The sequence below is a fragment of the Jaculus jaculus genome, chromosome 7 (assembly GCF_020740685.1).
Source record: "Jaculus jaculus isolate mJacJac1 chromosome 7, mJacJac1.mat.Y.cur, whole genome shotgun sequence".
Taxonomy (NCBI): domain Eukaryota; kingdom Metazoa; phylum Chordata; class Mammalia; order Rodentia; family Dipodidae; genus Jaculus; species Jaculus jaculus.
The window spans coordinates 147,118,685-147,143,015 of NC_059108.1; the positions used below are offsets into that span (position 1 = coordinate 147,118,685).

General features: G+C 45.5%; 1 protein-coding gene across 1 annotated transcript in view; it reads left to right on the top strand.

Annotated features, from left to right (window-relative positions):
- Cdc42bpb (CDC42 binding protein kinase beta) overlaps positions 1 to 24,331 on the top strand; it is a 133,079-nt gene that overhangs the window by 45,036 nt on the left and 63,712 nt on the right. The window contains exons 2-5 of the mRNA XM_004649431.2: positions 5,858 to 5,949; positions 10,699 to 10,782; positions 14,434 to 14,529; positions 18,244 to 18,392. Of these exons, the coding sequence (XP_004649488.1) occupies positions 5,858 to 5,949; positions 10,699 to 10,782; positions 14,434 to 14,529; positions 18,244 to 18,392 (421 nt within the window). The remainder of the gene's footprint in view (positions 1 to 5,857; positions 5,950 to 10,698; positions 10,783 to 14,433; positions 14,530 to 18,243; positions 18,393 to 24,331) is intronic.

The window sequence follows — 24,331 nt, forward strand, 5'->3', positions numbered from 1 at the left end:
TGCAGGCAAACGCCTTACCTGCTAAGCCTTCTGTGGTAGTTTGATTCAGGTGCCTCCCCTCCTCACCCCCCAATAAACTTACGTGTTCATCGGGCTGGAGAGATGGCTTAGCGGTTAAGCGCTTGCCTGTGAAGCCTAAGGACCCCGGTTCAAGGCTCGGTTCCCCAGGTCCCATGTTAGCCAGATGCACAAGGGGGCGCATGCGTCTGGAGTTCGTTTGCAGAGGCTGGAAGCCCTGGCGCGCCCATTCTCTCTCTTCCTCTATCTGTCTTTCTCTCTGTGTCTGTCGCTCTCAAATAAATAAATAAATAATGAACAAAAAAATATTAAAAAAAAAAACTTACGTGTTCTGAATGCCATGTCCCCGGCTGTTGGAGATTTGGGAATTAAACCCTTCTGGAGGCAGTGTATTATTGGGGGTGGGCTTATGGATGTTACATCAGATTCCTCTTAACAGTGTTTGGCACACACTGTCCATCTGATGGTGGCCAGGAGATGATGTTCACCCTCTGCTCATGCATCATCTTCACCTGCCATCATGGAATTTCCTCTCGAGTCTATAAGCCAAAATAATCCTTTTTCTCCCACAAGCTGCTCATGATTGGGTGATGATTTCTGCCAGCAATGTGAAACTGACTGCAACACCATTTCTGCAGCCCTGTTTTGGTTTTTTTGCCATAGTCTTGTTGTAGCCCAGGCTGGCCCATAATTCACTATGTACTATCAGGGTGGCTTCAACTCATGGAGCTCCTCCTACCTCTGCCTCCTGAGTGCTGGAATTAAAGGAATGTGCCACCACACCTGGCTCTCTTCTAGTTTTTTTGTGTTTTTTTTTAATGTATCTATCATCTGTCTTTTGAGAAAGAGGCAGATAGACCTCTAGTCACTGAAATGCATGTGCCCCTTTGTGCATCTATCTTATGTGGTGTGGTTGTGTACTGGGGAATGGAACCGGAGTCCTTAGGCTTCACAGGCAAACACCTTAACCACTAAGCCATCTCTCCAACCCCTCTCTTCTAGTTTTTTTTTTTTTTTTTTTTTGAGGTAGGATCTCACTCTGACTGACCTGGAATTCACTATGGAGTCTCAGGGTGGCCTCGAACTCATGGCGATCCTTCTACCTCTGCCTCCTGAGTGCCTTTCTTCTAGTTTTAACCAATGTGGGTGCAATCATTTTTACCCACCTGTAACATTGTTATTGTGTCCTTGGAACTGTATAAGAATGTTGAGTTTGTTTTTTTTTTTAATGTTTTCCCTTTGGACTTTTCATTTTGGATCTGTGTTTGAGTGCACTGCATTCCTTAATGTTTCTTATCTTGTTAAGTTCTCTTATCAGACCACACTCACCCATTTTAGAGACACTTGTTTAGTGTTGTTAAAATGCATAAGCAACAAAAAAATGTTTTGTCAAGAGGGGACTGGGGATGTACCTCAGTGTTAGAGTACTTGCCTAGTATGGGCAAGTTCCTGGGTTTAATCCGAGTTGGAGCAAAGCTTAACAAGGAAGGCTGAGTAACCTTAGGGCAGTTGATGTTGACAGACATGAGATGGGGGCTGGAGAAATGGTCAGTAGTTAAAGATAATTGCTTGCAAAACCTGATGGGTCTGGGTTCAGTTCTCTCTTATCCACACAAAAACCACATACACAAAGTGGCACATGTCTAGAGTTCGTTTGCAGTGGCAGGAGGCCCAGTTATGCTCATGTTCTCCCTCTCTCGCTCGCTCGCTCTCTGCTTGCAGATTTTAAAAAAGCATTCAGTGTGTTTAGGGGCAAGACCTGGAATGGGAGCATATTAAATTGACTCATGACATGGCACAACTACAAGAAGAATTTTCTTTAATTTTCATGGGTGGTTCTGTGTGTCCGTACTGTTTAAGTAGTGGCCCACAAGCCTGTGTCAGGTGCTGTGGTAATGCAGAGTGCATTCTGTACTGCTGCTGTCTGCACTTGTGTGCGGCGTGGCTCGTGTCGTAGTTGACTTGCTTTCTTTTCTGCCAAATCTTTATTCTGGTGGGAGAATAGAACAAATCACATTTATTGACTTAGTGATAGGTACTGTCTGGTTCCTCCAAAAGCTACCAAGAGATTTTCTTCAAAGGATGAAACATCTAGTTCCTTTGGGGATTTGGGAAGTTATTTTTGGTGATATTTGAAAGAAATAAAGATGAAATTATAGTTTAAGTTTAATTATTTATTTACAGTTTCATACATTGTCACCTCCATTCCCACTGAACTTGAACTTCTTCCAATTAATGTGTCTCCTACACTCATGCCTTTTTTTTTTTTTTTTTTGGTAACCCACAGAATTTAGTTAGGGTTGTTTGCATGAGAACGTATGGGGTTATTTACTAGAGAATGGGCAACATACCAGTGGCTACACCACTGAAGCAAATGACTTCTTCCTGAGCAACCGTTAATTGAGGGTTTTCTTTAGCTTTGCCTAAAACAAAACAGGGTTGGGGAGATGTCTCAGCAGTTAAAGATACTTGCTTGCAAAGCCTGTGGTCCAGATTCAGTTCCCCAGTACCCACATAAAGCCAGATGCACAGTGGCTCATGCATCTGGAGTTCATTTGCAATAGTAAGAGGACCTGTGAGCCAATACCTACTCTTTCCTCACAAATAAATTTAAAAAAATTTTTTTGAGCTAGCTGTGGTGGCACACACCTTTAGTTCCAGCACTTGGAAGGCAGAGATAGGAGGATCTTCATGAGTTTGACGCTACCTTGAGACTATGTAGTTAATCCCAGGTCAGCCTGGACCAGAGAGAAACCCTACATCAAAAACCAAACCAAAAAAAAGAAAGAAAGAACAAAAGAAGACAAACACAGAACTTGAACATTCTGTTCTCTGAGTTCTGTGCTGATGGGCATTCATGGTGATAACAAGACCAGAGTTGACAGGTCACCATCTGGTAGGCACCAAGAACCAGTATTGCTGGGAACAGTAAACCATGGTGATTGAACTTAGTAGTACTAAGCATCTATGTAAGAAGATAATACGGAATTAAGGGGCTGGAGAGGTGGCTTAGCAGTTAAGGCATTTGTCTGCAAAGCCAAAGGACCCAGGTTGGATTCCCCAGGATCCACGTAAGCCAAATGCACAAGGTGGCACACGTGTTTGGAGTTAGTTTGCAGTGGCTGGAGGCCCTGGCATGCCCATCCGCTCTCTCTCCCCCCTCTTTCTCTCTGTTAAATAAATAAATAAAAATGAAATATTTTTCAAAATGCAGAATTAAGCTGGATGTGGTGGTACACACCTTTAGTCCCAGCACTCAGGAAGCAGAAGCAGGAGAATTGTCATGAGTTTGAGGCCACCCTGAGACTACATAGTGAGTTCCAGGTCAGCCCCTGCTAGAGTGAGGCCCTACCTCAAAACAAAACAACAAAAACAAAAAATGGAATTAAGATAAATAATATGGAAATCAAGTAAATGACCATTAAATGTCAGTTGTACATTTTGGCAGAGCTAAGTATAGATAAGTAGGTTGGGGTAAGAAATAATACATTCTGCTCAGTTTTGTCTAGTGTTAGACAACATTTCACAAAACTATAGTAATGGTGGGCTGAAAAAAGGGCTATACAGAACACATAGAAAGCAATATAAAACATGGATTTGGGCTGGAAAGTGAAAATAGACAGGTGTGGAGGGTATAACCAATATACCTGGCCTATGTTGTAGGGAGGGGCTGGGGTCCAGAGCAAGCTGCACTGCTGCAGTCCTGGTTCTGGCACTTGCTCAGCGTCCAGCACGTAATGACCTGCCTACCTGATGGATTTTTCAGGACAACCATGACAAGTTGCTACACACTGGGGGCCCACCACAGATTTGAAGGCTAGCAAAGTCAAGGTGTGGTCTGACCCTGTTTCTTAAAAGTTCTGGGAGGTACCTTGGCATCTTGTACCTTTTAGTGGCCACCAGCGGTTCTTGACATGGGCTTGAGCCTGCCTTCCTGTGATCTCTACCTCTGTTTCTGTGTGGCTGCCCCCTCCCTCTCTGTCTCTGTCTCTGTGTCCAAATTTTCTTTCTTTCTTTTTTTCTGGTTTTTTGAGATAGGGCCTTGCTGTGGCCCAGGCTGCCCTGGAATTCGCTATGTAGTCTCAGGGTAGCCCTGAACTTACAGCGATCTTCCTTCCTCTGCCTCCCAAGTGCTAGGATTAAAGGTGTGTTGTACCACCACTCCCAGCCTCAAATTTTCTTTTTATAAGAACACTAGTCTTGTTGAATTTAGGGACTGTCCTATTACAAAATGTGATCTTACTTTAACTTGGTTACTTCTATAGAGACTATTTCCATGCTGAGCATGGTGGGTATCCTCCTTTATTTCCAGCACTCAGGAGGCTGAGGTAGGAGGTTTGCTCTGAGTTTGAGGCCAGCCGGAGACCATTCCAGGTCAGCCTGGGCTAAAGCAAGACTCTACCTTGAAAAAAAAAAAATTAAATAAAAGGACCATTTGGCAGAGTGTAGCAGACAGCTTCAGGTTCAGAGATGAACTTCCAGACCAGGCACAGTTATGGAGGAAGGGATTTATTGAAGCTTACAGATCCAGGGGAAGTTCCATAAATGGTAGAAGAAGCTGGCCTGCCTTCACAGGTCCAAGCAGAGAGAGAGAGAGAAGCACAAGCCAAAAGCCACACAGCACAGCACAATTCAGGAACTCCAGCTAGGCACACTTTGCATATCTTTAGATTGAAATCTGAAACCCACCACCACACCTTAAGATCACCCAGTGACATTGCCCCCAGCCAGGTGGCTACAGATGCAAACTACAAACAATAACTGAATATATTGGAGGCCATCTATTCAAACCACCACACAGAGGGACACTATTATACCCACTAGTACACTGTCCATAGAAACATGACTCAGTTTCTTTATCTGTCAGATGTGGACAATAATAAAATTACTCTTAAATAGTTGGTGTGAGGAGTATATGCCCAGCAGAATAAAATGCCTGACTGGCATTTACTACCATCGAGACCCTGTGTGGCTTGATGGATGTCCTGAAATGCGGAAGGCACCTTTGAGCTTGTCATTGTCTGCAGGATGTCTTGTATCTTCTCCCGACCCCGGCTGCCCTGTGGCTCTTGCATTGCAGATGTGGGGAGCCCAGAGTTGCCTTGCTCAGTCCTTTTTGGTCATTGGGCTGAGCTGTCCCTCAGACAGAGAGAGAGAGAGAGAGAGAGAATGGGTGCACCAGGGCCTTCAGACTCTTCAAACAAAACCAGATGCATGCACCACCTTGTGCATGTGGCTAACTTGGGTCCTGGGGAATTGAACTTGGGACCTTTGGCTTTGCAGGCAAATATTTTAACTGCTAAGCCATCTTTCAAGGGCCCCCCCCATAAATATTTTATTATTTGATGTTTTGAGTTAGGGTTCCACCCTAGCTCAGGCTAACCTGTAACTCACTCTATAGTCTCAGGCTGACCTTGAACTCACAGCGATCCTCCTACTTCTGCCTCCCAAGTGCTGGGGTTAAAGGTGTGTGCTACCACGCCCGGCCCAAATAAATATATTTATAAAAAATATAATTTGGGGGCTGGAGAGATGGCTTAGTGGTTAAGTGCTTGCCTGTAAAGCCTAAGGACCCCAGTTCGAGGCTCCATTCCCCAGGACCCACGATAGCCAGATGGACAAGGGGGTGCACACATCTGGAGTTCGTTTGCAGTGGCTGGAAGCCCTGGCACGTCCATTCTCTCTTTCTCTCTGCCTGTTTCTCTCTCTATCTGTCGCTCTCAAATAAATAAGAATAAACAAAAAATATATATAATTTGGTGGAATGTCTCCTATCAATTAAGTTTTAAGATGGTATCAGTTTATCAGGCTAAATTGTTAATTTTTTTTCTACTTTTAGCCAAACCTTTTACTCAGCTGGTGAAGGAAATGCAACTCCATCGAGAGGACTTTGAGATAATCAAAGTGATTGGAAGAGGCGCTTTTGGTGAGGTAAGAGAAATGGCTCCTCATGGCCCAGGAGCACAGTTCCTCTTATCATCTTGATTGCCTGCACAGCGATGAGTGAACAAACCCTGAGAAACAGAAGTAAGAGAACAAAAAAGAAAACAGAAAGTTTGTTGTTGGTGTAGTACCCTGCATATTGTTGGGGCCAAAACTAGTTACTTGCAAATGTAAATGAGCTTTCAGTTTGTTAATTGAAGAGTTTCTTAGCAAAAAGAAAGTGAAACAATCAAATAGTGGAGGCTTCTTCTCTCTGGGGTGTCTCTACTAATGGTCTGTTTTTGGTTAATCTTTTCTTCTGCTCAAGGCACTTCACTACACTCCTACTTTACTGCGTGCCTTCAGTAGAAAACACATAAAGAGCATCTTTCCAGGAAGATGTTTGAGCACTACTAGAGCAACACCTTGGCGAGGCGGCCTGCTCCTTCAGAGGCTGAGGCAGGAGGGCCACGAGCCCTCGGCCGGTCTGCATGCCATAGGCTCAGCCTCTCCCCATGGGCAAGCCATCTGCACCTGCCTGAGCTCTTCCTCACCCCTGTTCTGCCTTCCTACTTTCTTTTCACTTCCACCCGTTTGTCAGCATCACCCCTACAGGTGATGAGGGGAGAAAGGCATCCAGTCTCCAGGTGGCCCCTTCATACCTGGAGGGATATCTCAGTCCCACTCTGGACTCAGGACCTAGATAAATTAAGTTTTTTGTGGGCTGAAACAGAGAGCTCTTAACTTTTTAAAAATATCAAAATATAGCAGCTGGGTGTAGTGGTACACACCTTTTAATCTCAGCATTTGGGAGGCAGAGGTGGTAGGATTGCTGTGAGTTCAAGGACACCCTGAGAATACGTAGTGAATTCAGGTCAGCCAGGGCTAAGGTGAGACCCTACCTCAAAAACCAATATATATATGGCACAGATCTAGAGATGAGCTGGAAGGGGGCGGGCAGCCCACACTTCTTTTTTGTTGTTGTTGTTGTTTATTTTAATTTATCTATTTGAGAGTGACAGAGAGAGAGAGAGAGAATGGGTATGCCAGGACCTCCAGACACTGCAAACGAACTCCAGATTCATGTGCCTCCTTGTGCATCTGGCTAACGTGGGTTCTGGGGAATGGAGCCTCAAACCAGGGTCCTTAGGCTTCACAGGCAAGCGCTTAACCACTAAGCCATCTCTCCACCCCCAGGTATCACTTCTTAATGTTTCATATCATTGTTTGTTTTTTTTTTTTGTTTATCCTTCAAGGTAGAGTCTCATTCTAGACCAGGCTGACCTGGAATTCACAGTGTAGTCTCAGGCTGGCCTTGAACTCATGGTGATCCTCCTACCTCTATCTCCCAAGTGCTGGAGTGCTGGGATTAAAGACATGAACAACCACACCCAGCCTACATTACTTTTTCTTTTTATTCCTTTGCTGCAGTCTTAATTTTGGAGATATTTTTTAGAATGACTAACTGTCTTTGAAACTGTTAAGATTGAGGTTTGGGGCTAGTGTGTAAAGTGTGTAAAGCACTTACTGTACTAGCATGGTGACCTGAGTGTGGGTCCTTAGAACCCCAGGTGTAACCCATCCCTCTTAGGGTGAGATGGGAGGCAGAGACAGGAATCCCAGAATCACAGCCAGCCAGTCGGGCATTTGCAGCATTGAACAAGAGACCTTGCCTTAAACAAAGTTAAAAACATGGGGTGGTTTGAGCTCTCCTCTACACATGTTTCATGGCCTGTGCATGCCCTCACTCATACACATACACAAATAAGTATGCACACAAAACTTAGAAGTTGCTTTTCAATAAAGCTGTTCAGTAAGGTTATGTTTTCACATTAAATTTTAAATCTCATGTTTTCTGGTGTAGTACACCTCTTGTGAGGAATCTGACCTCTGGCAAAGAGTCCCAGTGTTATGGTCTTGTCCTCAAAAGACGTGGGTTCTTCTGTTTTACTTGTCATTTCTTTTTATTTCATGCAGTATTCTCTTCTCTTCCCTTCTCCCCTCCCCTCCCCTCCCCTCCCCTCTTTTCTTTCCGAGGTCCCACTCTAGCTCAGGCTAACCTGCAATTCACTATGTAGTCTCAAGGGTAGCCTTGAACTTATGGCAATCCTCTACCACACCTGGCTCCTGTCAGTGTTTTTCTGAAGAGGCTTATCAGCTCTGCCCCCCTCTATGGCAAAGTCATTCCTGTTTTAACCCCCAGGTGGTGCTATTTTTTTTTTATGCAAGCAAATCCAACAGACTGATATTTTTTTAATTTCTTTTTTTAAAATTTTTTGTTTATTATTTTTATTTATTTGAGAGTGATAAAGAGAGAGAGAGAATGGGCATGCCAGGGCCTCCAGCCACTGCAGACGAACTCCAGATGCATGCGCCCCCTTAGGCATCTGGCTAACGTGGGTCCTGGGGAATCGAGCCTCAAACTGGGGTCCTTAGGCTTCACAGGCAAGTGCTTAACCGCTAAGCCATCTCTCCAGCCTCTTTTTTTTTTTTTTTTTAAGGTAGGGTCTTGCTCTAGCCCAGGCATTTTGTGTTTTCAGGGTGGCCTCAAACTCATGAAGATCCTCCTATCTCTGCCTCCCAAGTACAGAGATTAAAGGTATTTGCCACCACACCTGCTCTGACCTTTTTTAAATGCATGTGTGCATGACCTTGCACACTTACCTCACTGTGTATCTGCCTTATATGAGACCTGGAGAGTAAAACATGAGTCCTTAGGCTCCACAGGCAAGTACCTTAACTGCTAAGCCATCTCTCCAGCCCCTTTCCCCAGGTGGTTTTGAAGTAGCCTTTCTGAGGAAGAGCTATCTTGTGCAGCAGTAACCCTTCACACAGACACTCTGGGCACATGTGGTTTTCTGTTTATTCAGGTTATAGCCAGCTTGGTTATTGGTTTCTAACCATGGATAATAAATGGGACAGGAGAGACCACCACTGCAGAGCCAGCTGGACAGAGGTGACTAGGAACCTTGATCCTTAGTAAGCTTGGAGTTATGTTAGGGCATGCCCATTGTGCAGAATCCCTATGGTCACCGAGGGAAGACTATGTTAAGTTCTGCTTGTCACTACAGTGGAGGCTTTAAAAGCATGTACAGGGGCTGGAGAGATGCCTTAGTGGTTAAGCACTTGCCTGTGAAGCCTAAGGATCCCAGTTTGAGGCTCCATTCCCCAGGACCCACATAAACCAGATACACAAGGTGGCACAGGCATCTGGAGTTCGTTTGCAGCGGCTGGAGGCTCTGGCATGCCCATTCTCTTATCTATCTGCCTCCTTTTCTGTCTGTCGCTCTCCAACAAATAAATAAAAATAAAAATAAATTTTTAAAGCATGTACAATGTGGACATTCAGCATCCACAGAATCAGGGATGGTTGTGAGCACTAAGTGAGGGTGCAGGCTGTTAACTCATTCTGGGCACATGGATGATACTCAGGACAGGACCTGCGTTTTCATGATTTCTTATCATCATAGCAAGGTGAGTAGTGTGTTGAAAAGCAAGGAAGTCAGTAGGTCATCAGAAACCCCTTTGTTCCATGACTGCTGTGTGCAGAGACACACACTGACTGCCACTGGCAGCCAAAGATCTATAGTCATTGTCATTGCCAAAGAGTAGCTTACAGTGTCTTGAAGGGGATATAGGTAAGTGGACATGTGACGTGGGTAGAACTTTGTGGAGCTGTGGTGTGATATCTTGATGGGTACAAGTAGTGATAGAGCTCATTCAAGATCTGATGCAGACTGAAGATCATGAGGACTTCCTGCAACAGTTAGTTGGCCTTGCAGCCAGGCCTTGAAGGTCACACTGAGCATGCAATGACACAGGTGACTCTTCAGCAGTCCTGAGACCAGTCCTGCTCATATTCCTTCTGTAGTTGTAGAAACAAGGCTGAAGATGCTCAAGAGCCCTCATAGCTACTTCCTCTGAAGCCACAGTTCAGATGAACAGCTGGCATCCTCAGCACCTGGTAGAGACTCAGAGGGCACTGTGGGCCGGGCCTCCTGGGTGGGAGGAGGAAGAGGAAAGAGTGTGCAGATTGGCTCTGAGTACAAGGAGAAAAGCTTGGGAGCCTTGAGTGGATTTCAGAAGGAGTGTTTGGGATTAGTAGAAGACAGTGAACCTTAGTGCTAATGACTTTGGACTGAGCCAGGTGGTCACTGCAGCTGCAGTGATTAAAATAAAATCTTGTTGCCTAAAAGGATGAGTACTTCTTTACATAGAAAGCTCTCTTTCCTTGATGGCTGTTGTACGGGATTCAAGGCAGTTAGGATTTCATTGTAGTCACACACATCTATGGTGGTTTGAAGTAGGTGTCCCCCAAAGTTGTACTTTTTTTTTTCCTTGGCTTTTCGAAGTAGGGTCTCACTCTAGCTCAGGCTGAGGCTGACCTGGAATTAACTATGTAGTCTCAGAGTGGCCTTGAACTCACGGCAGTCCTCCTACCTCTGCCTCCCGAGTGCTGGGATTAAAGGCATGCGCCACCATGCCTGGCTCAAAATTGGACTTTTTTATGTTTGTTTGTTTATTTGAGAGAATGGGTACACCAGGGTCTCTAGCTATTGCATATGAACTCTACACCCATATGCCATCCTGTGCATGTAGCTTACGTGGGTTCTGGCTAATCAAACCTTGGCAGACAAGTGCCTTAACTGATAAGCCAGTCCCTAGGTGTCCCCCAGAAACTCATTTTGTTCTAAATGCTTTGTCACAAGCTTTTGTACCAGTAACTAAATTTTTGTTAACCTTACATTTATGTTCCAGGTTGCTGTTGTCAAAATGAAGAGCACTGAACGAATTTATGCAATGAAAATCCTCAACAAGTGGGAGATGCTTAAGAGAGCAGAGGTAAGTGAGAAATAGCTAACAGTAAAAATAGAGTGAGTAAGAAAAAGCGACAATGGTTTCCAGGCAGATATTGCAGGCACCTGGGAAGCATCAGGCGTGTGCCACAGTCCTGCTCCATGTGTAGGAGTTACGTCATTGGCAGCCCACTTAGGTGCAGAGTGGTTTTGTACTTCCTCACACATAGAGGGGAATGATGGATCCCAATAAATAGAAGTGACTGCTGCTTGGCAATCTTGACACATCTTTCCTAGTGCCCATGTCCCTACCCTCCAACTCCCTTTTAGCCTCTCGTCTCACTTCCTGCCCAGATGAGCAGGTAAGGCTGCCAGGTGAGCCCAGGCATTTCCTCCCTGCTCATCTCTGTGCTCTGTCCCTCAGAGTCTGTCCTTCCACCTCTCTGCATAGCTGCCTGTCTTCCTGGATGGTGGAATTCCTTGGTGCCCCTCCTAGCAGGCTGTGCTTGTGGCTTAGGCCTCTGACCTGCCCAGCACAGTCTGGGCTTTACTGTTGGGCTGCTGCCCACTTCCAGGCTCTTCCTTTTGCAGCTGGGCACCTCTGGACAAGGGGTACCTCCTTTTAGAAGGCCTTTTATTTAGTTAGTTTTTCTAATTTTTTTTTGGTAGTTTATTTATTTTTTTATTTGACAGAAAGAGGGAAAGAGAGAAAATGGCAGTGACAGGGCCACTAGCCACTGCAAACGAACTCCAGACATGTGTGCCCCCTCATGCATCTGGCTAATGTGGGTCCTGGGGAATCGAACCTGGGTCCTTCGGCTTTGCGGGTAAACATAACCACAAAGCCATCCCTCCAGCCCTTTTGTTTTGTTTTGTTTTGTTGTTGTTTTGCTTTTTCAAGGTAGGGTCTCTCTCTAGCCTAGTCTGAACTGGAATTCACTATGTAGTCTCAGGGTGGCCTCAAACTCATGCCTATCCTCCTACCTCTGCCTCCAAGTACAAAAATTAAAGACGTGAGCCACCAAGCCTGCCCCCCCACCCTTTTTTTTTGTTTTGTTTTGTTTTTTTCGAGGTGGTATCTCACTCTAGCCCAGGCTGATCTTGAATTCACTATGTAGCATCAAACTGGGCTTGAACTCATAGTGGTCCTCCTCCATCTCCCGAGTGCTGGGATTAAAGGTGTGTGCCACCATGCCTGACTTAGAAGGTCTTTCTATAGTCTCTAGTTTTTTCCAGACTACCACCCACATTCCCCTTTGTCATTTTAGGTAGCTCATCCTCTGTCATCGTGGAATTCTCACCTATCTGCCAGTGGTTAGTAACCACCACCTTATGCAGATAGCAATACAAACTATTTGGGGGCTGGGGAGATGGCTCAGCAATTAAAGGTACTTGCTTGAAAAGACTGTAGGCCTGGATTTGATATTCCAGAGCCCACATAAATCCAGATGCACAGAGTGGTACATGCCTCTGGAATTTGTTCGCAGTGGTAAGAAGCCCTAGTGTACCCATCCTCCTTCCCGCCCTCTCATGCTTGCTAGCTCCTTGAAAAGAAATAAGTGAAATAGTTAAAAATACAGTCTACTTACTTAGGTAGGATCTCTCTTTTTTAATGAATTTATGTGTACTCACGCACATAAATGATTTGATTTTTCCTGTCCACACCATTTCCTCTGTGTGATGGCTCCTCACACAAAATCTTACTTACTTTTATTGCTCAGGAAACAAATTTGCGCCAACTGAATTGTCACTGTTTTGCAGCCACCTGGTGGCCCATGACTGTTCACCCATCCACATCCATGGCCTGTGAGTGGGCCCCAGAACTCGTCTTCTGTCTTCAATGTCTTTAGGATTCTTGCTCCTTTGCCTCACATACCTTGCAGTCTGGCCACTCCCAGTCCTCCTCAGCCTTGTTAGTGGTGGAACTTCAGTCACAGGAGAAGCACTGAAGCACTGTGTGGGAACAGAAGCAGCTTGTGCTATGTGACAGTCTGGGAGGTGGAAGTGTGTGATCTGGACTCAGTGTGTGGAAGAACAAAACCAATACAGTTGACTCAGTCAACTTTAATTTGGGTACACAGATTAACTGGCTGCTTAGAGAAGACTGAAAATGTTTTCTGATTGTGATAAGTTTATATAGTATGCAGGGGAGGAGGGGGGAGTGAGTGAGAGGGTCTCAAAATATACACGTGTCCACTGGTGGTGGTGACGTATACCTTAAATTCCAGTACTGGGGAGGCAGAGGTAGGAGGATTGTGGTGAGTTTGAGTCCACCCTGAGACTACATAATGAATTCAGATGGGCCTGGTCAGGACCCTACCTTGAAAAACAGAAAAAACAAAATAAAACTAAACAAGAAAAACCCTCCCAAAATCCACAAAAGAAAGAGCTGGTAAGCAGGGCGTGGTGGCACACACCATTTATCCCAGCATTTAGGGGGCAGAGGTAGGCAGATCACCATTAGTTCAAGGCCACCTTGAGACTACATAGTGAATTCCAGGTCAGCCTGGGCTAGAGTGAGACCCTATCTCGAACCTCCCCACCAAAAATAAAAGCAGGTAAAATGGGCTCTGGGTTTTATAAAACCCAAGACCCCTGTAGGGGTACTTTCATTCTTGTTAAGGCTTGCAAATTTCAAAAAGGAGTTTAAATCTTGTTAGGTGTCATGCTCAGTAAAGAAGAAATTTAATTATAATCATGCTATATACCTTTTTTACCTTCAATTTTTATTTATTTATTTGAAAGACAGAGAAAGGGACAGATAAGAGGGAGAGAGAATGAACATGCCAGGGCCTCTAGCTGCTGCAAACGAATTCCAGATGCATGTATCACCTCATGCATCTGGCTTTATGTGGGTCAAGGGAATCAAACCTGGGTCCTTTGGCTTTGCAGGCAATAACCTTAACCACTAAGCCATCTATCCAGGCCCCTTATCACCTTCGCATAGAGGTAGAGGTGTATGTGTTAGGGCTCTCTCTCAACCCCTCCCTCCCTCCTTCCCTTCCCCCCCCCCCTCTGTTTTTAGAGGTAGGGTCTCACTGTGGTCCAGGCTTACCTGAAATTAACTTAGCTTCAGGGTGGTCTCGAACTCGCAGCAGTCCTCCTACTTCTGCCTCCTGAATGCTGAGGTTAAAGGTGTGCGCCATCACACCCATCTTCTTTCTCTCTTTAACAAAATAGGTTCAGAGCCCTTTACACCGAAGCACCTAGTCATGATTGCTCACCAGCATACTCTGAGTAAGCTGTTTCAGATCAGTATCAGCTTCTCCCTGCCCTACCGGCCATTCGGCTGCTTAGCACCAGGCCTTAGACTGGGCAGTGTGTAAGGTGCTTGCCCATGTTGGGAGGTAGGGTTGGTAAAGAGGGCTTGTGGCCGGTTGCGAAGCTGCTGCTGAATTCACGCATGAGAACAGGCACTCGAAGGTAAGGGTCACAGAGATGGGTGACTCTTCAGGAAGGAAGGAGAACACTTGTGTTCTTGGTGGCCCTTGCACTTTCCTAGGGCCCAGGTGCAGAGACACTTAGCCTCTTGGCTTCTGCAGAGGCCACTAGGGGATGATGATGTGTTGAGTCCAGGCACTGGAGTGACATTGTCTCCAGAGCCTTGGCCCCAGCAGAGACTGTTGGTGTCCAGGAACATGCTCTGTAGGATGTTTCTTCAGATGGACACACACTGACTTCCACTCATCCCTCACAGACTGCTTGTTTCCGAGAAGAGCGGGACGTGCTAGTGAATGGCGACTGCCAGTGGATCACCGCCCTGCACTATGCCTTCCAGGACGAGAATTACCTGGTAGGTTTGGTTGCTCTTTACTGCTATTCAGAAGTAAGTCAGACCGCTTGGAACAGGTAGAACTGGAGCGGGGGGAGGTGGTGTATTTGTTTCAGCCAAGGCGGCTAGGGTCTGCTGGGCACGTGGTTGTACACTAGATCCATGGTCATCTCACTTTCAGTGACACTCCATGATGTAAACCTTTGGTTTTCATGTAAGCGTTCAGCATTCTATAACTGGGCTGTCTAGGGTACAGAATGTATGTCCATAGTCCTTGGCTGACAGCATAGTCCCTGGGTGACAGCAGGCAAAAACAGCAGTCAAAGCCCCTGCCCAGGTTTGTCTGGTAGGTGGTTGAGGCTCCTCACTTCCTGGATGGGTGTATTTGACCAAGGACACATTCTAGGCCATTTCCTCTTTTTCTTTCCTGATTTATTTATTTTTCTTTTCTTTCTTTTTTTTTTTTTTTTCCCCCGAGGTAGGGTTTTACTTTGGTCCAGGCTGACCTGGAATTCACTATGTAGTCTCAGGGTGGCCTCGAACTCATGGCAATCCTCCTACCTCTGCCTCCTGAGTGCTGGGATTAAAGGTGTGCGCCACCACACCCGGCTTCTCTTTTCTGATTTATCTTTATTTATTTGAGATGGGGAGAGAGAGAATGGGCGCGCCAGGGCCTTGCGCCACTGCAAACAAACACCAGACACGTGCTACATGTGCATCTGGCTTATGTGGGACCTGTAGAATTGAACCTGAGTCCTTAGGTTTAACAGGCAAGTGCCTTAACTGTTAAGCCATCTCTCCAGCCCCTCATTTCCTCTTGATGAGAACTAAAAGAACTTCTCAGGGAGCACTAGAGAGAGTAGATATGTTGAGAGGATGATAATTTTTTTATTTTCTTTTTTTTCCTCAAAATTGACAGTTGGTATTGCATGAAATGCAATTGGGTGTTAGCAAGTATATTCAAAAGTCAGACACATGAATTAGTAGTTCTAAAGATGCCATTTTGTTAGAGTTTGGGAGTTGCTCATTGAGGAAATTCATTAGCCAGTGCATGTTCTAATTTTTGTTCTAAGTATCTAGCTTGGAGTCTCCTCAAAATAAGGATGCTGCCTACTGACCTGACTCCCAATCCTCCCTTAGATAGCAGAGGACATGAATGTACCAGCTCTTACTCCAAACTAGGTTCCTTTAGGTCTGTGCCATTAAGCCCTTAGTCTCCTGGAAACAACATGAAGGAAATGCACTAGTTGCTGTCACAATAGCATTCTGGGTTTCTTTTCAGATTTCTAAGTGAACATGAAAACCATCATGGTGTTTGACTCATGCACTCTGCTGTTCACTCCCCTGGGCTTCCCTCCCCTTGAGTGCTCAGCCCCCGCCACCCTTCCTTCCTCCAGAGGATCTGCAGTGTCTGCCACTTTCCTCATGCCCCACCGCCCCTCCATGCATGCACTTTAACCTCCTGCCTCACAGCCTCAGATGTTTACTGCTTATATGACCACTGGACCCTTGCCATAAGCCAGGCCTTATCCCCCCTGTGTCCTAAGTACAGGCCCTGTCATCACTGTTTATCCATCAGCACACACTTCTCTGGCTGCCATGGTCTGTCCTTGATGGCTTCTGGTCATGCTGCCATGCCAGACAGTCCTGTTGTTTTCTGGCCCGTTTCATTGCTCTGTATGCTTGCTGTCGTCTTCTACTAATGGGAGACCTGCTGAGCAGGGGGATACAACAAGCTTATTATTGAGTCCACGGTGGGGATCTGCATGATTGATACACAGGGAGTTGTGCACAGTGTAGGAGACAGTAGAGAGTGGGCACTGGACTCTGCTCTGAAGAGTGCTGTTGGGAGCTGGAGAGATGGCTTAGCGGTTAAGGCGTTTGCCTGCAAAGCCAAAGGGTCCCAGTTCTACTCTCCAGGACCCACACAAACCACGTGCACAAAGGGGCGCATGCATCTGGAGTTCATTTGCAGTGGCTGGAGGTCCTGGCATGCCCATTCTCTCTCTGCCTCTCTCTCTCTCTCTGTCTCTCAATGTTGGTGGCCTAGGCACAGGAAGTGGGAAGGCTTCATGGAGGAGGGGATACCTGAGGTGAGTTTGGGAGCAGGATGACAGGGCTGCTGATGAAACTTGTCTTTGAGACAAGGTTCCTCTGATTTTCTCACACTCAACTGGCCTCTCCCTCAGACAGTAGCATGATGATCTTTTTCCCTTTTTAGGTCACCTGGCCTATTGAGATGGTGGGCCCTGCAGCCTAGTCTAGTTCTGTCACTTACTAGATGGTGATTTGATCACATCTTCAGGACCTCTATGAAAGAGAACTCAACTATAGTGAGGGAAGGCAGTATGAGGACTGATAGGTTGCAGGCCTAGGTCAGTAGCTAAAGACACAGAACACAATAGTTGCACAGTGAAGAGAGCTGTTACTTGGATTGTCTTTTTGGTACATGTAAAGGATGGTTTCCCCAGTCAGTTGACCAGTAGTGGTAATTCCCTCCAGGGTCGGTGACTTAACTGTCCAGGTCACAGCATTCATGTCTTAAAAGAAAATTAGCATCTAGGTTGGTAGTTCTCATGGAGCTGAGACCACCAGTCTTCCTGGGTGTTTTGGAGGTTGAGTGACCCCAACAGTGGAGCTCTAGGCTGCCATCCTCACTCCAGTTTTGGTGATCTCACCCATCCTGAGCCACTCTCACCGAGTGAGGCACCTCAACAGGGCCTCCACCGCCATAGGCTTCCATGGCCTGAGCCTTCTGAGTGCTGCATGGGAGGGGCTGTCTGCTGGCAGAACATACGTGTAGGGACATTTCAGGGCTCTAACACCTAGCGCACAGTGCCCTGTGGCCATCCAAGTGAAGGGATGCTCTCAGCCCATAGACAGATACTTTTCTTCACATTCCTTCTTCTGTTGAAGCAGAAGCTGTCTGACCTGCCTGAGTGAACTCATTCATGCTTCTCTTCCTGCCCTTTAATAGCACCATCTTTCCAACAACAGCCACTGGTGTCCATGTGATTGCAGATAACCCACTTTGCCTCTGTGATCCACACTGTCCTCCTGTGACATGAGAACCTGGAGAACGAGGCCCCATGTGATTTCATAGACTGTTGATAGAGCTTCTGCTTGGTCACTGACTCTGGGGCTTTCTCCAGCAGTAGTCCCTTTAGTCATATTGACTATTCTTTACTGTAGTCTGTTGCTCACCATGTACCCTTAACTTGAATTGTAGCAGCATTGCAATACATCAGAGTACGATCTGAGAGGGGAAATTGTAACATGCACCTATATCCCTAGCACCCAGGAGGACTGAGAGTTCAAGAATAGCCTGGACTACCTCTCAGACGCTGTCAAAACCTATCAGTCCAGGGCTGGAGAGATGGTGTAGCAGTTAAGTGCTTGCCTGTGAAGCCTAAGGACCCTGGTTCAAGGCTCGATTCCTCAGGACCCACGTTAGCCAGATGCACAAGGGGGCGCACGTGTCTGGAGTTCGTTTGCAGTGGCTGGAGGCCCTGGCGCACCCATTCTCTCTCTTTCTCTCAATCTCTGCCTTTCTTTCTGTGTCTGTCGCTCTCAAATAGATAAATAAAAAATGAACAACAACAACAACAAAAAAAAAAAACCTATCAATCCAGCCAAAGAGTCAAGCAGCTTCTGTGGTAGAAGTTTGAACTTAACTCTCAGGTTTGGTGGTATGACTGAGAAATAAATTTTCTCTCTTCTCTTTCCAATCTGTAGTACTTGGTCATGGATTACTATGTGGGTGGTGATTTGCTGACCCTACTCAGTAAATTTGAAGACAAGCTTCCAGAGGACATGGCAAGGTTCTACATTGGTGAAATGGTGTTGGCCATTGATTCGATCCATCAGCTTCATTACGTGCACAGGTGACCCTTCTCATGAATTTTATGGGACACCACTTTGTGGGAGGGAGTGTAGTATATGCAAATGCATGTGTCGTGTGTGTCTGTGTGCACATGTGCATACAGAAGCTAGAGGAGAACACCAGGCAGCATCCTCCTTCTTTCACTTATCTGCATATTTCTTTTCTTGAGATGGAGCTACCTGCCAGCAAGCCCCAACAATCTGATTCTCCAGTCCGTCTGTCCCCCCACCCCCATGCTGGGAGTGGGGTTACAGCCATGCCTAGGTTTTTATATGGGTCCTGAAACCTGAGGACACATACTTGGCAGTGTCTGGACCAAGAGGCTCTCATGCTTAAAGAGAGCAAGCATTATCTGTTGAGGTATTTCTGCCTAGCCCTCAACACCATTTTTAACCTGTAAAAATTCTCCTTTTGGAGTTCCTAGTTACAGGCCTCAGGTTCTAGACCTTCCAAAGAGTCATGCATGGGGAGTCCTCACTGAGTGACTGAGCATAGTGATAGACCATATCATATCCTGATCTCCAGCCCAATGGCACCTATGAGATTCCAGAGTCCGTTGCTCTGGTTGTGATGGTCTGTGTTTTGACAGCTGAGCCACCTTGGCCTTTAGAAGTTCCCCAGGGAGAGCCCTCCCTACTCGCCTATCCTCTCTGGTAGAAAGTAACCCTCGCCCACTGCATATCCATGCTTTCTTTCCATGGCCCTCATAGACTAGGCTTCAGGGCTGGGGATTAGGTGCTTCTGTCACAGCAGTGGGAAGCAACGGTCTGGTGGCAGGAGTTGTTGGTTAGGTTGCAGGGGCTCTTTGTGGGGTGGGGATGGAAGATGACTCACTCAGGACCATCCACTCCATACCTTCGTGCCCCTACTCAGAGGTTCAGGTCTATGGTCCATTTTGTCTTTTGGCTTAATTTTTATTGTTGCAAAAACTACCTTTACCTTTATCAAAGTGAGTTTATGGTAATGTTTTTTTAAAAAATAAAACAGTGCGGAAGCCAGGCGTGATGGTGCACACCTTTAATCCCAGCACTTGGGAGGTACAGGTAGAGGGATTGCCTTGAGTTCAAGGCCACCCTGAGACTACATAGTGAATTCCAGATTAGCCCAGGCTAGAGTGAAACCCTACCTCAAAAAAACCACAAAAATTAATTAATTAATTAAATAAAACAGTTCATGCTGGACAGATGGCTTAGCAGTTAAGGCACTTCCCTACAAAGCCTAAGGACCCATGTTTGATACTCCAGGACCCATGCACAAGGTGGCATGCATGGCTTGAGTTCGATTACAGTGGCCTGCCTCAAAAACAAACAACAAACAAAACAAAATAAAATAAAAACAGTCCTAGAGTTTATCCAGAAAACTAACCCAGTCCTAACCTGCCCCAGTTCCTTACACTCACTTGGTGGCTGTTTAGCCCAAATTTACCTTCACCTGTCTAAATAATAGGCTTGTGTTATTAATAAGTTTCCCCCCTTTCTGTTTTAGACAACTCTGTTAAAATGAAGATTTGACCTTTTTTTTTTTTTTTTTTTTTTTTTTGCATGTGCGTGGTGTGTGTGCATGTATGTGTATATGCCATGTTTATATGTGTGTAGAGGTCAGAGATTGACATCAGATGTCTCCTCAGTTGGTCTCTGCCATATTTTTTAATTTGTTTTTTAATTTATTTGGGTGGGGGGATGAATGGGCATGCCAGGGCCTCCAACCACTGCAAATGAACTTCAGATGCATGTGCCACCTTGTGCATCTGGCTTACCTGAGTCCTGGGAAATTGTATCTTGGTCCTTTGGGTTTTGCAGGTAAGTGCCTTAACTGCTAAGCCATCTCTCCAGCCCACTATTTTTTATTGTTGTTGTTGTTGTTATTATTATTATTATTTTTTTTTTAGTTAGCTGGGCTAACACTATTTTTAAACACTTTTATTTACTTATTTATTTGAGAGGGAGAGAGAGAGATACAGAAATAGGTAGGTAGAGAGAGAGAATGGGCACACCAGGGCCTTTCAGCCACTGCAAACGAACTCCAGATGCATGTACCCACTTGTGGATCTGGCTTATGTTGGTCCTGGAGAGTCAAACCTGGGTCCTCTGGCTTTGCAGGCAAGCACCTTAACCATAAACCATCTCTCCAGCCCCAGCCCTCTATTTCTTTTTGAGATGAGGTCTTACCATATAACTTAGGCTGACTTAGAACTTGTCATTTTCCTGCTGTAGCCTCCTAAATGTTGCAATTACAAACATACACCAACATGCCTGCGGCTTCAAAATATTGTCTTTTATTGTTGCTGTTGTGCAGGCCTGTGGTTCAAACTCAAGGCTTTACACATGCTAGACAAGTGCCCTACCACTGGGCACATAATCCTTCCCTTTCCCTCCTCTCCCCTCCCTTCTTCTTCCCTTCCTTTCCCTTCCCTTCCTCCCATCCATTACATGTATGTGCATATGTGTTTGTGTGTATGTGGACACACATGGGTGGAGACCAGAGGTTAATGTTGGGTGTCTTCCTCAATCACTCTCTACCTGAGACGGGGTCTTTGAGCCGAGAGTTCATCCATTCTGCTTTATCCCTGTGAACCTGCCTGTCTCCCCTCCTATGTGCCACCATGCCCAGCATGTCTGTGGGTGCTGAAGATTCAAGTCAAATCCTCATGCTTGTGCAGCAAAGTGCTTTATTACTGAACCATCTTCTCAGCCACAAGTTTTCTTTGTTTTATTTACTTATTTGAGAGAGGGAGAGAGGGAGAATGAGGGAAAGAAAAAGAGAGAGAGAGAGAGAGAGAGAGGGAGACAGAGTGACAGAGAGAATAGGTGCACCAGGGCACCTAGCCTTTGCAAATGAACTCCAGATGCATGTGACACCTTGTACATTGGGCTTATGTGGGTCCTGGGGAATTGAATCTGTGTTCTTTGGCTTTGCTGGAAAGTGCCTTAACCTCTAAACCATCACTCAAGCCCACAAGTTTTCTTTTTAAAATATTTTATTTTTATTTATTTATTTGATAGAGAAAGTAGGGGGAGAGAGAAAAAATGGGAATGCCAGGGCCTCCAACCACTGCAAACAAACTCCAGATTCGTGTGCCCCCTTGTGCATCTGTCTAACCCGGGTCCTGGGGAATCGAACCAGGGTCCTTTGGCTTTGCAGGCAAATGCCTTAACCACTAAGCCATCTCTCCAGCCCTAACCCTTATATTTTAAAAATATATTTGTTTTGGTTTGGTTTTTCAAGATTGGGTCTTGCTCTAGTCCAGGCTGACCAGGAATTCACTATATAGTCTCAGGGTGGCCCTGAACTCACAGCAATCTTCCTACCTCTGCCTCCCCCATGCTAGGTCTAAAGGCATATGCCACCATGTCTGGCTTAAAAGTATTTTTATTTATTTATTTGCAAGCTGAGAAAGAAGAGAGAATTGATGTTCTAGAACCTCCAACCACTGCAAATAGACTCCAGATGCATGTGCCACTTTGTGCACCTGGATTTATGTGGGTACTGGGAAATTGAACTCAGGTCATTAGGCTTTGCAAACAAGTGCTTAAACCACTGAGCAGTTCTTAATCCTTATTTTAAGTTCTTAAAAATATTGTGTCAGGGCTGGAGAGATGGGTTAGTGGTTAAGCGCTTGCCTGTGAAGTCTAAGGAGCCTGGTTTGAGGCTTGATTATCCAGGACCCATGTAAGCCAGATACACAAGGTGGCACATGCATCTGCAGTTCGTTTGCAATGGCTGGAGGCCCTGGCACGCCCATTCTCTTTCTGTCTATCTGCCTCTTTCTCTCTATGTCAGTCTGTCGTTCTCAAATAAATATAAATAAAAATAAACAAAAAATTAAAAATATATATGTGTTAGAGCCAGGCATTTGGGAGGCAGGGGTAGAATTACTGTGAGTCCAAGACCACCCTGAGAATACATAGTGAATTCAACATTGCCTGATAGAGTTTTAAAATGTGTGTGGGCTGGAGAGATGGCTTAGCGGTTAAAGCGCTTGCCTGTGAAGCCTAAGGACCCCAGTTCGAGGTTCGATTCCCCAGGACCCATGTTAGCCAGATGCACAAGGGGGCGCACGCATCTGGAATTCGTCTGCAGTGGCTGGAAGTCCTGGCTCTCCCATTCTCTCTCTCTGCCTCATTCTCTGTCTGTCGCTCTCAAATAAATAAGTAAAAATAAACCAAAAACATTTTTTTTCTTTTTTTCTTTTTTTTGCGGTAGGGTCTCACTCTAGCCCAGGCTGACCTGGAATTCACTATGGAGTCTCAGGGTGGCCTCGAACTCACGGCGCTCCTCCTACCTCTGCCTCCCGAGTGCTGGGATTCAAGGCGTGCGCCACCACGCCCGGCCAAAAACATTTTTTAAAAAATGTGTGTGTGAGTGTATGAGAGGAAGGCAGATAATGAGAATGGGCACACCAAGGCCTTTAGCCACTGCAAACGAACTCCAGATGTATGTACCACCTTGTGCATCTGCTTTATGTGGGTACTGGAGAATTGAACCTAGGTCCTTTGTCTTTTCAGGCAAGCACCTTAATTGCTAAGCCATCTCTCCAGCCCCTGATAGAGTTTTAAAAATTTATTATTGTTTATTTATTTAAATTTATTTTTATTTGAAACAGAGAGAGAGAATGAATGAGTGTGCCAGGGCCTCTAGCCCCTGTAAACGAATTCCAGACACATGTGCCACCTTGTGCATCTGGCTTCCGTGGGACCTGGAGAATCAATCCTGGGTCCTTAGGCTTTGCAGGCAAGTGCCTTAACTGCTAAGCCATCTCTCCAGCCCTGTTATTATTTATTTTGAGGGAGAGAGCGTGGACACATGTTATATCACTGTGTGTCTGTGGCTACATGGGACCTGGGGATTTGAACATAAGTTCTTAGGCTTTGCACGCAAGCACTTTAACCACTAAGCCATCTCTTCAGCCTCCCTGATAGTTTTTTTTTTTTTTTAATTTATTTGAGAGCGACAGACACAGAGAGAAAGACAGATAGAGGGAGAGAGAGAGAATGGGCGCGCCAGGGCTTCCAGCCTCTGCAAACGAACTCCAGATGCGTGTGCCCCCTTGTGCATCTGGCTAACGTGGGACCTGGGGAACCGAACCTCGAACCGGGGTCCTTAGGCTTCACAGGCAAGCGCTTAACCGCTAAGCCATCTCTCCAGCCCACCCTGATAGTTTTTAATGTTTATCAATAGCTTTAATAATGCTGGCACTATTCCATGTATATAAATAGCCTTAATACTCCATGTATAAATTCAAATGCAGTAAAAATGGAAGCAGTAAAAGATGAAAGTTCACCCAGGATAAGTACTGCTAAAGGTTCAGTAGATCTGCAAACTTTTTTTTTCTCTACATAAAAAATTATATACCTTGATGCTTTTATTTTGTATGAAAAGCATTTGAAATTTTAAACTCATACAAAGGTTGCAAGACTAATAACAAAATATGTCTATACTTATTTACCAGGATTCACCTGCTACTATTATTTTTCCCCATTTCTGTTTCTCCGCTTATGTATCCACAAATCTGCACAGTTTTCCCCCCTGTCATCTTGGCATACCCATTCTCTCTATCTGCCTCTTTCTTGCTCCCAAATAAATAAATATTCAAGGGGAAAAAAAAGATTATGATCAGGTGCTGGCCGTGCTCATTGTAAAGAGTTTCTGCTTCTTGGCCCCCAAAGGGTGGAGGTAGTGATAGGCAGATACATACATACACACTTTATATGCCCAGACATGGGTTTAAGTGCTGGAAAGGAAGGAGAATGCTAGCTCAGCCTTGCATCTGGGCTTAACAGAAAGGCGGCTGCCAGAGTGGATTCTGCACAGTCTCATATTGACTATTTTCCTCCCCACTTGCTGCTGCAGCTGGTGGTATACGGGCTGTCTAGCTTCCTCCTTTTCACCTGTAAAATACTATTTGGTGGTATCAAGTAGGTTGTTAGCCTGCAGCAGTTT